General features: G+C 41.7%; 1 protein-coding gene across 3 annotated transcripts in view; it reads right to left on the minus strand.

The window, feature by feature from the left end:
* Positions 1 to 14,611, minus strand: part of LOC107391254 (metabotropic glutamate receptor 4) — a 270,494-nt gene that overhangs the window by 192,982 nt on the left and 62,901 nt on the right. For all 3 annotated transcript variants that reach the window (XM_015968453.3, XM_015968452.3, XM_070545017.1), the window contains exon 2: positions 1,241 to 2,240. In XM_015968453.3, the coding sequence (XP_015823939.1) occupies positions 1,241 to 1,762 (522 nt within the window). In that variant the 5' untranslated portion in view covers positions 1,763 to 2,240. The remainder of the gene's footprint in view (positions 1 to 1,240; positions 2,241 to 14,611) is intronic.

Genomic DNA, 14,611 nt, shown 5'->3' on the forward strand with positions numbered 1-14,611 from the left:
TGAACCAGTATAAAGGTAGTGCCATCATATATTGTGTCTGTTTGGATCCATGGGCCTTTTGTGGTGATGAAGCTCATTTTGAACACATCCAAGTCTACTGAGCTCATGGATCCATGCATGGCTTCCCCAAATTAATTAGAGTAGCACTGAGACTCCTGGGCAAATTACTGTCATTAGTGAAGTGAATTATAGTGTAATGACCAGTGCCTAGCTTTCTGGGTGGGGTAAAAACTACAGACAGCCTGAAGAAAGAAGAGAAATAAGAACTGGCAAGTTGAAGTGGTGCATGGTGAACCTGAAACGATTAATTTCAGTATCTCACTGGGCTGGTGTGAAAACATTGGTATTAATGAAATTTTTTGACAATGTATAAATTAAATTGCATCAATCACTCAACATATGTGTAAATTTTCCTGCAGCAGTTTAGTCAAAAAGACTCCAGTTATGCACCAAGTTGTTTGCATTTTATTATATGTGTCATGCTCTGAATAACAGAACCTCTTTTCTTCTAAGACTTGACATACCTTAAACGTGTTCTGTTGCTAGCACTGCTTAGTTTCTTCAAATCAATCTCTGGCACGTTCCTCACTTTGATGATGTGGCTCATTTTTGTTAAAAAGTACACCGGAACTAGCCGGCGTTGTGGGCCAATCAAAGCACTCTGTTGTTTGGTGGGCGGGATGATGCGACTGAGTATAACAATTTTGGACTATTTGGACTTGGGCTTTATTAGAATCAGGAGCAAATAGATGTTTGTTTGTTTTTTTTTTTTAAATATGCGTTTTCGCCTTCAACAGTGAACTGTCTCGTTGACCGAAATCCGTTGCAGAGAGTACATCACGTTGTTTGTTGTCCAGTAGCATGCGCAGATCATTTGAAAGGCAATGGTAGAACCAGTCCCATGACCAAAAGTCGTCAATGGAGCATTCCCAAACTAAATAGTACATTTATTTAGTCTGGATTGCCAGGCTTCATGGGTACCACACTAGGCCTGGACCTAGCCCGGTACCCGGACCCCTTGATTTTGATGTTTGAGTGGCCTTTGTTAACATTTAAAGACATTCTGGAAACTGCCTTGCAACAATCTCAGTTAATTACTGGCTGCAGACATTCAAATCCTGCATTTGCTCATTTAGTTTTTCTCTTGAAGATTTGAAGTGTGTACAGTAGAATGCATGTTTTTAAGGACCCATGTCTGCAAACATATCAAGAAATGCCAATAAAAGTGGAGCAAACTGACCTTAAAAAGCCGCAGAATGTTGGCCACCATGATTGACACGGAGCTGGCAGAGGCGCCGATCACCCCGACCACTCTCTCAGGTTTTGTGATGATAGGTGGTCCTCCACTGAGACACTTCACATCAGTGGAGTCTTTCTCAATCAGGGCCTGTACAAATGTCAGCGACTGTTCCAGGGCATGGGTGTCCCGGGAGCACGTGTCCAGAATGCGGGCCCCCAGAGTGACATTAGGCAGCAGCTCGTTGTCGTTATTGATGCGATCCAGGGCAAACAGCATGGCCTCCAGCCTGTGGATCCCTTTCTCCTTCTTCAGCTCACCACAGGCCTTGCCATCATTCCCCCTTGCATGCACTGGGAAAAGACCACCCAGAGATATGTCCCCATCAATGCGTATGGAGTTGAGGTGTGTGTGTCCTGGCAGTTTAGGTTTGGCTGCCAAGGTGATGGAGGCATAACAAGCCAGCAGCAACACCCAGCAGAAAACATCTTTCCACTGTCTCACTAAGCCCACTTGTAAAGTCATAATGGAAGGCTAAATCAACATTCAAATACAAATTCAAGTCTTTTGAAAATGAAAGAAGTGTGCACACATAAATCCACACACACACACACACACACACACACACACTTCCAAGTGTCCTGGAGGTAAGCTGTGATGCTTTTCAGAACATGGTCGTCTTCAGAAGTCTCTTCTCATGATTTCTAGCTCTGGCTCAAAGTCAGAAACACTAATCATGTTGCCTGGCTCGGTTTATCTCCTCTCCTTTCTTCTGTCTTCCTTGTTTTACTCTTTTCCTGCACCTGAGAGTGGCGAATACATGCAGTAACCAAACAGTGCAGAGTGTGCTGAAGCAAAGTCCACAGAGACCACTCTCAGAAGGCAAGAACAAAGATGGAGAGCTCGCCTCTCTTCTCTGTTTTCTGAAGCACACAATCACATTCAGCTCTCCTCTCGGTGTGTCAGGCAGACAGGAAGTCACAATGGGGTCCACATTGGGCTCCTGCAAAGAGAAAGAGAGAGAGAGAGAGAGAGAGAGAGAGAGCATGAAAAAGCAGCAGACACAGAAAATTATGGAAATAGCTGGAAGAACAAGATGAAACTGAATCTCATTTATGTGATCTCTGTAAAGATGAGTTTATTTACAAAGTGGGTGAGAGACAAGCTGCTACATCATGGTTTCTGTTTCAATTGCCATCACATTCGGTGGTGTACAGCACACTAGCTTCACACTCAAGTCTAGTTACTGGATTTTCTATTCAAGCTAATATAAAAACCAGCATTCGGCATTGGAAATCTTGCACCTGGAAATGAATTCTTTCCACGTTTCTTGAGCATAAATAACTTGCTGTTGCTTGGCACACTCCCACCCACCTCTTATGATTGTCTTTAGAGTCTTTAATCCAAATATTATAGAGTACACTGCTAAATTAAGGCTCGATAAATCCTTTTAAACAACGCCTTCTTGTTGCACGTCCACAAAAGAGTAACTTCTCCACTGTAACAAACTGCTGGATCTGGAGGACACAGTAGGAGAGGAATGCATCCATCCATTTTTATTTTTCAATTGACCATCACACACACACACACACACACACACACACACACACAGCTGCCAGGCTTCACCCCATGCTGCTCCTGTGTGCTACCGTTCTGCCTCCTGCTGTGGCGTGGCTGGTTACAGAGGACACAAGGGGCAGAATTTCATTCAGGTTGACGAAGTTGCACAACATTGCACCAGCTGTGAAACCTGCCACTTTGGAGTTATCACTTTTGTGTGATTATTTTAATGATGAGGGGAGATACGTGGCTGTTGGTGAAGACTTCATAATGACAGAATTTTTCTGTACTTGTGAGTACATTCTCCTTGCAGAACTCTGAAGATCAGTGGCTTGCAGCTAGCTATGAGCCTTTTCTATCTGCTTGTCACACGTGGGGCTCTGCTTTCTTCAACTTTGGACATCAAATCAAATAATAAAGGCTCTTACTCGACAAAGTGGCCTGTCATGAGCTGCACCTCTCATGCTGCTGGGAAGCAAAAGGATATATTTATATCACTCTGCACAAATCATCCTTCTAAAACATAGCATCCATAATGGATGAAAGCCTAGCAGTCACTGCAAAGCATCTCATTCTGTGAAAAAGCTTTGCAGAGAAGGACAGGAAAAGATATGCACATCAACTTGTTTTTATTCAAATTGATAAAAATAGACAAATGGTTTCAAAGATGAATGTAGAGAAGGAGGTCAGTGCTTGGCTTCCAGCCACCTTAACCTGTAGGAGCTTTAATAAGAACCACTTTAACGCGTTTATGCAGATCAGATCTCCAGGTTATTATGATGGAAAATGTAATATATTATTGGTGAACATGGAAGAAAACATTTGGCCTGTTTATTCAAGCCACCTTTGCATTTTCAAACAAATGAATTAAAGTGTCTTTTGTTGCACCGTCCAAATACAAACAATGACATTTAACAAACAAGAAATAGTTCAGATAAAAAATGTTAAATTATATTTCATGTTTCATACAGTATTAAAAATACACTGCATTCACACAAATATTTTAAATGTACATTAAAACTGGAATTCTAATTATTCCCGTGAGTTAGACCAGCTTAGAAAGAAAGAATTAAGAAAGAAACTTAAAAAAAAATTCTTGTAAGAAAAATGTTAAATGCTTTATAAGGAGAATTAAAACGGTACTTGTTATTGTTTTGCTGGTAAATATATTTACTGTATTATTATAAAATAATTTTGAGGAAAGAGGATATCAGTGACTAAATCACATTATTATAAATTTAAAAGCTCATTTTACCTCGTGTGAAGATTTGCAGCAAATTTGGCCCAAAAACGACTTTTGGAAATAAAAAATTTGATTGCAAAAATGAATCACTTTGTACAATTTTTTTCCTCAGTATTGTTTTAGAGCTTAATGAAGACACTGGGACAATATCTGTAGGCGAAGTCGAGATAATTACTGTTGAACAAAATAATCAGATAAATGTCAAGAGTGCAGTCTGGTTCTTCAGGTTTTTGGAATGAGCTTTGACATCTGAGGATAAAGTCCTCCCAGCCCCGGTAGCTCCTCACTTTTAAAGGAGGGGGGGCAGCAGCAGTGCCCATTTACTGTCATTACTTGCAGAACACTGCACACACAGTGGCAGCTTCACCAGATGTTCAGTCACAAGGCCCAGATGGGCAGAGCAGATAAACATCAGCTGTCTGCAGAGAGTTAGGGGGGAGGGAGTTCCACACAAGATAGTGTCTCCCTTCTCACTGAGGATGTGCTCCAGTTCCCTCCTCCCTCTGTCCCCTGCTGCTCTATGTGCTCAACACTGACAGGACCAAGGTTTTTCTCCTCCAGAAAGCTCCAATAACAATGAAGTTCATGTTGCAAAGGAATTGTTTGTATATATGTATATAATGTTTGTGTATTCAAAAAGAGAGTAGGTTGAAACCCTCCTTACTCTGAAGTAACAATCTGACATTGATTCATGATTGCTGCACTTTGGATTTCCTTAAAGGAAGCGTGAGGCAATTTGGGTTTGTTGTGAAAATGTTTTTTTTTAAATCTGCCAATATGTAAAGGTTATCTTCACAGAAAAGGTGTTCTAATCATGTTTCTGTCCTGAGATCTGTTAACGTTCCTCACAACAAATGATGTATTTAACAATGCAACCAGTGCTAAGTGTTGTGGCTTCTAGCAACATTCCTCCACATTGTTACTGTTCCACTTTCCAAGCACAAATCTACCTGAAAAGGTTCATATTCAGTCAGTTACTTCTCATCACATGCTGGCTCTGTAGCAGCTCTTCTCTGCTTTTACAGCAGCTTTGTGTCCATGTTTGGTTTGTTGTTAATCCCTCAGTCACAGATTACGAACACACTTGTCCCCAAGTAACACAACAATATCCCAATGTAACCAAATATTGTTGTTTTGTTGTTTCTTGTCGTTGACCATGTTTTATGCACTTACTTTTAATAAAACCTAGAATTATAAATTGGTAAATTCTGCCTCTTTAAAATGCAAACTTTGGTTGTTTTATTATATCGGTTTAAATAATCATAATGGATGATGTACCAAATTCTAGAAGCTGTGTCCCATTTTGTATTGTAGCTTGAAAATAAGGGCCAATAGCTACAATAACAAAAGGAACTGGGATTGATTCTTAATTGCAACTAAAACTTTAAATATTGTTGCTTTGTCAATATTATTTTTAAGAGAAAATGAGAAATCCATTTGCTGCCTGTAAATGGAATATACCAGTCACCACAGGATGGACTGACAAGCAAATTCCCCAAAAGCCTGGATTCTGACAAAACAAGGCTGATAACCAAAAGCTGCCCTCCCATTAAAGCATGTTTGTTTTGTAAACCAACTTGGTTCATCTTAGTCAAGCGTGCTGCAAAATTTTCAAAAGTGTGGGTGAAGTTGTCTGTGCCTAAAATAATTTGATGTTATTCATCTTGTTAGTTTAATTTCCACAATAGCGGAGCAGGTGCAAATTTTAGATGCGTCACGCATGTCTCCGTTTTAAACACGTTTAAACTGTTCAGAATACAAATCCAAGCTCTGTCTCGTTAGATTGGTGTAACTAAAGTTTGTACTGAACGAAACTTTACATTAAACCATGTTGAAAAGAAAAGGATCCGATTAAATCGTTTCCCCCTCATTTACAGTCACGACGTACAGCGCAGTGCGCGTGGCTCTGGGGTTAATCAAGTTTAGTTGTTTCTCTTTGCAACAATCTTCACAAGAAGGCAAAACAGTTAAATGGCAGGTTACAGATATTTCCATTTGACTGTTTATTTTGACGGATAAACTCAAGGATGTTGGTTGTTTTTGAAAGAATTACCCCGACGCACACTGATGCGCACACAGATGAGCTGACATTTTAATAGTTACGCACATCGCGGAGGAAACTAAATCAATCAAGAAATGATTCCCATCAGAACATCAGAGCTTTATACTGGACATGTGCTCAGCGCGGCTCGGAGCGCACACAGTGGACAGTGAGCTGAAAATCTGTAGAGGGGTTCACAGCGCGCATGCGGTAAGATTTCCTCCCACTGAAATGGTCTGGAAACTCGGTCTCTCTGAGGGACGTGTCACTTGGAAAAATGTTCGCTGATTATGAAACTTTGGCTGAATGGCGCTTGTTCCCGTCTCTAATATGGAGACGCATGACGCATCCAGTCTGGGGCAGAATAGCCTCTTCAGCTCAGAAAGCTCCTGTAGAGACATTTGATCACGCACAAAGTTTATGTGGAGCAGAAGCGGTCGGGCCACGGCAGGTGAAATGTTCCTAGCCTACATGAAGTGAAACTGTTTAATTGTAACATTAATATGTTACTGGACATGCTGGTCTGGTTGGTTAGACCAGTGTTTGAAGTAGAAAACACACACACACACACACACACACACAAACACACACACACACATGCACGCACACGCACGCACGCACGCACACACACACACACCAATTAAAATAATGCTGATGGACTAGAAGACAGGTGATGGTTTACGTATTTAAATGATGATCAGACTGCTGTAAAATGTAATCTCCATCCACATCCAGACACAATTATCCTCTATTCTTTATTTGCTCTGCTGTTGTCTGGGCTGACGTAGCTGATGGTGCGCGTGGCACGCCTAGTGGCTGTGATGCACATTTTACGCATTTGGAGAGGTGGTCTGGATGCTTTGCTTTTACTGGAAGATGGATTTTTTTCTTTTTTTTTTTTCAAAAATTTCAGAGATTTTGCCCCATGAATAACCGTAAAAACTACTGGTGTGCATGCACCCTAATGAAAGAGTCCTACGTTGAGAGGTAAATATTAGAAGTGCAGGTAATGCATTCTGGAGAAAAATGAATGAAAATTAAATTGGGAGTTTTTACTTCATATTTTAGAAATAAAAATGACGGGGGAAAAAATTATGACGTCTTTTTAAACGAAATTTTCTAGCGTGACCTGCCTGCTTCACTTAAGTCACTGCTTATTAAGGTCCGTCCAAAATTACCGTGGCCCACCCAAAAATGAAAAGCTGGTGCCGCGCCTGTTATAAACCTCTGCAAATTGTTGTTCTTCACTTTATCAAACTCAGAGTTTGTACAGCTAAAGTCAAGATGTAAAATTATGAATTCAGTCGAGCTCTTCCCTCCCTCCCTCTCCTGTTTCTCCTTGAAACCCGACAGCCGATGTCGGGTTTCAAGGAGAAACAGGAGAGAGAAGGGAAGAAGAAGATGAGGCAAACAGAGTGAGTGTGACGTAGAGAAACCAGACTGGTGTAGAGGTGAGCAAAACGGTTGGAAATGTGTGAGTGTTGAACGATCTCAATAAGAAAAGTTTGGGTGTTAAATCCCCCACATCCCGCACGGGTGTGACGCCCATGATCTTGGTCTCAGCTTTAATCTGCCCTTCACACAATCTCAAAGAAAGAAGATATCACACTGATTAAATGCCATGATTTAACAGAGCGAAATTTCACTGAAATGCTCGGTTTGTGTCTCCCAAAAGCGAGCATTTACCAGAACAAGAATCTTTACATGACTGCTAGAAAATCCTCTTATGCACGAGTCAAGTGCAAGAAAACGCTCCTATAAATATGCTGATTCTCCTCTTGAGCCTTTTTATTATATGATGATGGCATGTTTTATTCAGTCTGCAAAGAAATGCAGCAAGGCACTCCACTCGATTTTATACCCTGCCGTCACTGAAAAGCCTCACAATGACATGCATCCCACTGATAAGTCCATCAGAGCGGAGCAGGGCTTTCACTGACAGTGATGTCCTAATCCAAGGGGGAGCTGCTGTTTTGGCCGCTATGCTTCAGCAGAGGAGATACTTAGGCCCTGAAGGCCAATATGATCACAGCAGAGGATGGAGATAAAGCCATTTATTGATGGAGCGCTACACTTCCCAAATGCCTTTGCACGGGTCAGCTTTGAGTGGACATGAGAATGTTTGTTTCAAGCTTGAAGTTTGTAGTTTTTTTTTCCTTTTTGCTTACTGAACAATGCCAAATGTACAAAATACAGGACAACAATGGCTGAGGGTCACAAATAAGGAATGTTTCAACCATTTTGAGGGGATCTTGTTAAAAGTAGTAAAACTTTAAAGGTACAATAAGTAAGAATCGTGATGAGCTTCTATCAGCTTTTATGTATTTACTGTGTTTCTAGTGCACTTCAATTCAGTGGACTTCCTGTTTGTGTTTCCGACCTGTAATCATTTTCTGCCACACCTTAATATTAATCATCAAGAACTCTGAGAACCGGTGATGGTTGTACCCTTGTGCAGCAGTACCGGGACCAGAGTGAATAGGGTGTGTATGGGGAGCATGAGTGGGTGTCTGGAGTGCATTGTTGTATGTCTTAGATTGTATGTGTATGTGTGAGCATGAGGGAGGGAGTGTATGACTGTATATGTCAGGTGAGACCTTTGACTCCTCCCCTCTCCTGGGACTTCTTTTGCTGCTATACATCTTTGCCTCCCCTCCCCTTGCCACACTAGGTGTCGAGTGTGGTGCCTTGGTCTGCCTGAGTGTTCATGGCTCCTGGGTCAGGGGGTTTAAGATTTTTAGCGTCTGCTGGTGGCTGCCTGGTGGGATATGAGTTCCTGGGCTCTGTTAGGTCCCCAGCGGGGCTGGTTGCCCCAGGTCCCAGGTCGCAGGGTTCAGGGCTCAGCCGGCTTGGGGATGGGAGGCTGCGGGCGGGCTTGTGGGCTTGCTGCTGATATCCCCCGGGACTCTGCTGGTTGCTGGTTGTGGACCCCCGAGGCGATCCTCTGTCTCTCGAGAGGGGCAGGGGCTTTTCTGGTTGCAGTTTTCCTGAGGTCCCTGTGCTCTGGGGCAGCTCCTGGATCTCTGAGACTTGGAGCTCCATCCATCTCTTATTTGGGGGCAGATCTGTGGCCCCTCACACTCTCTATTGGATGCTCCTATAGAGAAACCTTACATATACAAGTGCAGGTACGCACACAGATGCTCTCATAAGTATGGACTTGGGCACGTTCTACACATGTCTTAAGGCTGTGGTTGGCACTTAATGCACTGTGATTTATTGTCATGATTGTTCAGTAAAACAATGTTGATTTTATATTTCCTCATCAGCTTGATGAGTGCTTTCATCTCTTCCTTTCTCTTTCACCTCTGTCTCTGTGTCTGGTCGGAATTACAAAGCATTCAAAAAAACAATAACAATTAAGTTTTAAGAATCAGGCCTGACATTAAAAGCAGAAGCTTTGATGCTCCACCTGAGAGTAAATCTATCAGGCTTGTCACCAGCATTCACACATCAATTCTGTTTGCTTCACAGCCAGAGAGGACACGGGAAAAAACATCATCAAAAGCTCTGAATATTTATACATCATACCCCTGTTAGATGCTGCCTCTCTGCTCCGGGAGCAGGAGTTCAGGACCACGGACAGCACCATGTACTGGTCCCTGGAGTCAGCACCCAGGACAGAGGCACGCTGGCTTTGGGTATCTGTCGCTCCTCTTCAGCCCTCCTGCCTGCTCAGCTGCACTCAGTTTACTCAACACCACCTGAGAGCATTTAGGAGGAAGGCTGCCAGGAATTGAAAGGAGGAGCAGGAGGAGCGGAAGCCCATATTTGGGAGTGCCTCTGTCCTGGTCTCCAGAACTCCAAGAGGCAGGAGATGGCATTGCCTTACAGCTCCTGCTGCTGAGGCAAAGAGGCAGGAGCTGTAACAAGCCTATTTACCTTCTCTTTGACAGTTTGTCCTCATGTTTTCTTAGTTGCAACCTGCTTTCTCTCTTTATGTTGGGGCCTTCATTATTATATTCTGACCCTGGAGTGTACGGAATGATTGATGAATGCATATTAAAGTTTGAATCTAGAGTGACTCCTCCCATTCTTTGCCATTTGACAGACCTTTTCAGTGGTAAACCAGACCAAGATGACTAAATGCTGCCAAGTACCAGAGGTGGGAAACCTCTCTTGGACCGCATATGTTGGAAGAAAATCACTTACTGATTCACCCTTTCAGCATTTGCAACTTCCCAGATGAAAATACTGACACAGTTTCCTCCTTTTTATGTTGATGAAACGTTAATCCACCCAGCATTATGGTTCCTTCCCAACACATCTACTGCAGATTAGTTATAAATAAGTACACTTCCTGGTAGAGGCTTAGAAAAACAACTGGGTACAAAGGAGGTAGAATATGTTTCAGCAGCTTCTCGAGGCATTATGTTACGTAAAGAAATGGCTATTTTTTAAGTTATAGGAGTTTGTCCAAAGTGAAAAAGTGCAATGTTCAATTTTCTTAGTATCATTTTTGTATGGAACTGACATTCTGTGTGTCAGTCTCCATGGAAATACAGAAATAGCTGAAACTTAATTATTACTGACATCAATCAGATGACAGTGACTATTGTTTATGGACAGTAAAGGCACTAGTAAAAAGAAAAGCTGTCCTCATTGCCAAGAAATGACAGCTCATCTAAAAGCTGTGACTCACTGGTTATAATATTGGAGAAGAAAACTGTTATTTACACCTCGAGATCTGTTAGGAGGAGAGTCTGAAAGGCAGTTGGCAGCATGTTGAGCGTGACACCCAAAATGTCTTGAGTTTACTGGTCTTGTTACACAAAGGGCGAAAAAAAAAACATGTTCTTGGTTATTATCATTTTGAGACATTTTGGAAAGTTTCTTTGAAATTAACCTTGAAATTTGTCATCAGTTATCATAGCAAGGTTGTAATTGCTAGCTTGAACTGACATTTACGTGTACGTTTTGATCATTGAAAGTGCAATTTATTGGCCTTTCATTTTATGTAGTGTCAGTGTTTGACCCTTCTGCCTCTCAGTTTTAACACCTTTATGCTTCACTGCTGAGAAAGAAAGGACATAGTGTTCTGCTAAAAATACAGGGTAACCTTTGTGGCAAATGTTGCACAAATCAAAGCAGATGCATCATAATGTGAGTCAGCGTCACATTAATAGAGAAGGAAATGTTCTTCATAAGAGGAGTCAAATTAAAAGTCAAAGAAAAAAACAGGTGCCAGAACTGTTGTAATATAAAATGTTCACTATACTGTTTTATACATACAAAGTGTCAGGAGCAGGGTTCAAATTATGGACGAGCTGGGTTCCCAGCTCCCCCAAAAGGGCAACGGACTCCCCCAAAAACACTCAACTGATTGCAAGGGGAGCCCGAAAAATCATCCAATTTAGGCTGCCAAGCACTGGTTCCTCTGACGACCACCTGCTGACAAGGAGAGTAAGGTGTCTAGCCCAAGGACACAATGACTAACTTTACCTTTTCTTCTATTACACAAGTTGAAAACTATTGCATCAGAAGAAAAATACATATGCACATTTTAGTCGACTAAAATAAGACTAAAGTTACAAGAAACTGGATGACTAAATTGTGCCAAAAGAGTCAAACTAAACTAAAGTTTCTTGTCAAAATGAACACTGGACAAGAACAGGTTTACATTAAGTCCTAATATATGTTGTGTGTGAGCTGTATCTGTTAGGAGTCTGCTCCTTTGAGCTGAATGGGCGCTGTTGTGGAGTTTTAATTTGGTGAGAGAAAAGAGCTGTGGTGTATGATGCTCTATACTGTACCTGTACATCTGCTTTATTTTACACATTTAAATGTTTCTGGCGGGAATGAGCTTCTGTCTGAGATGACTGAACTGCAACCACAGCATGAGCTCCAGGGAAGAAAAAAGCATCAAAGTCAAAATCATAGCATGCAAGGCATTAGTAAACATATACATCTAATTTCTCTATTCTTACACCCACCCCTCTCAGGACACTGTGCAGTGCTCATCTAAATCTGAATCACATTCACTCATTAACAATACGCTGAATGTAGATTGCACCCGCAGCTAGTGGGCTAACAGGGGAGCTATGAAGATCATCTGAGGGTAAAAATGCCAAATGAAACCTAACAGCTCTTTAAGCAGGTCTTACTGATATAATCACCAGGTTATGTTATATTTTCATGAAAAATAATCCTAAATGTGACTCGTTTATTTGTGCATCAGATTTTAATACAAGCTGGAGACACGTTAAGAAGAAAGCACTGTTTATCTCACAGCAAGAACCCCATTGTTGGTTTTAAACAAGCTTTAACAAGAACCCTAGATTTGTGCTAGTTAGATGCAGATGGTAGGTTACAAGATGCAAAGTGCATGCAACTTTTATACCATCTCCTGCCTGCACGTATGTAAAACTTGAATTATTCATGGTCAGCTCCTCAAGGTTCTGCCAGCATGTGTGTGATTTTTAGTGGAAGTTTTGCAGGGGTGCAGGAATGATGTGGCTTGGTGATTTCAATGGTTCTAATTCAAAGCAGATTTTTTTCCCAAAAGAACAAAGATAAGAGCTGAGAAGCAGTGAAGCATTAAACAAAAGCGGTGCTGGCTGAGCCTTTGTGTGTGTCCCACTTTACTTGAACTAATTTTTCATGTTGCGCTACAGTTTACAACACAAAAAGCAGCCTTTGAGCTTTGCTGGTGAGGAGCCGAGCTCGGTAAACGCTCAAATCGGACTGCTCTAAATGTGCCAAATGAGACAGACGTAAGAAATGGAAAAAAAGGCAGGTTGAGCTGCTGTACAATGCTGTTTCCTCAAGTAAACTCTGCAGATGCACATCAAAGCTCTTATAAAAATGTAAATGGCTCAGACTTATAAAGCACCTTTTCTACCTTTCCTAGCTTCTGCAAACAGCTTCATAATGTGTTTCACACTCACCTGGTCACACTCATACATTCACACTTTTATATATTTGCACTCCATATAAAATACTTTTTTTATATTCTCACTTTTATACCAGTACGCATGTCAGCAAGGGTGGGGACAGAATAGATTAGACTTTGTTGATCCCACAGTGGGGAAATTCCCTTGTTACAGCAGCACCAACACTCAAGAGAGAAAAATTAAGAAACAATAATAACAGAGGTACATGTATACATGCACATAGGCAGTAAGCTAGTATTTTAACCTTCAACCAATAAGAACCACAAAAACATGAAGAACTTGTGTTTCTAGAACTATGCAGCATACTGTAAGGGTGTCACGAACTCCTCCTCCTGACCATCTCTACGTGCCTCGCGGGCGGAGCACTACACATCCCAGCATTCCCATCGCCGGCGCTGCTCGGCAACGTCATCACGTCGACTCTATTTAGGGAAGTGCCACCGCTGAGTTGTAACTCAGTCGTTGCACTAGACATACGTCGAACCTTGTTCTCAGTATCATCCACCATCTAACAGGGAAGAGAGCTTTCCTCGCTGCCTACCACCGGTAAGACAGCTTCCTTAATTATTCGGAACCGCCGCTCAGCCTCGGCTCTATCTGAGCGCTGCGTCGCCGTTCCTAGATCAAAGCTGCGTGCTCTGTTCAACCTAACGCTAGCCACTCCGCGTCTGGGTCACACAGCCACGCTACAAGCAACCTCCGCTACGCTTCAGCTCAGCCAATCCAACCTGACAAAGGGACACAGACATACTATGTAAATGTGCCTTGCACAAAGACACCTCAGTTGCTACAGGGGCTGGGGAAGACAAACAAAACTGGTGTGGGAAGTAAACACATAATAATGTGAACTCATAGGACAATTTATTAGGAGCACCTGTTCACAAGAAACCCCAACCAGCCAATTAAATGACAGCAACTCAATGTAGGTGTAGTAAAAAGGTCCCATCATCAGAATTCATAAGAAACTGAATTTAAATTGGACACGTTATGATTTTTCTTGTGGTATAATAGTTTGATGGTTTATACAAAACATGTTTATAAAATTCTTTGAACAAAATCGAGAGAGGGACACACCGTTTCAGTACTCGCCCCAACTTTGTGGAATGATTTTCCGTCAAATATCAGACAAGCGCCTTGGCTCCACACCTGTAACAGTCAACTGAAGAGTCATTTTTACTCCCTAGCTTTTGTACAAAATACAAAGAACAAAAGGCAGAGCTACAAAGAAGTGTATAAAGAAAATCCACAAGGGTCACGGGATTAACTTGAAACTGACAACAGTCAGACTTCTATTAAATAAAGCCCCAAAACCCACCAGTATAAATTCAGGCAATGCTTTTGTATTACATCTGTTTTATTACATTTTTACCTTTCAAGTTATCTCAGTAACTATTGTAAGTTTTTCTTTCTTTAATGGAAGGATGCAAACAATATTTCCCACAACCGTAAATGTCTTTATTTTAACTTTGATAGGAAAAAATGCCAAATTCTCGTGTCTGCTCTACAGAATTAAAACAGATGAAGACTGTTGTAGCTGCCAGCTGCAGTACTCTCCAAGCCTCATCAATCACTTTCCATGAGCGACAATCTAATAGTCAAGTAACAGTCAGCTAACCAAGCTGAATCCATTTCTAAGT

Source organism: Nothobranchius furzeri, chromosome 15, assembly GCF_043380555.1.
Source record: "Nothobranchius furzeri strain GRZ-AD chromosome 15, NfurGRZ-RIMD1, whole genome shotgun sequence".
In the NCBI taxonomy this organism is placed as follows: Eukaryota; Metazoa; Chordata; class Actinopteri; order Cyprinodontiformes; family Nothobranchiidae; genus Nothobranchius; species Nothobranchius furzeri.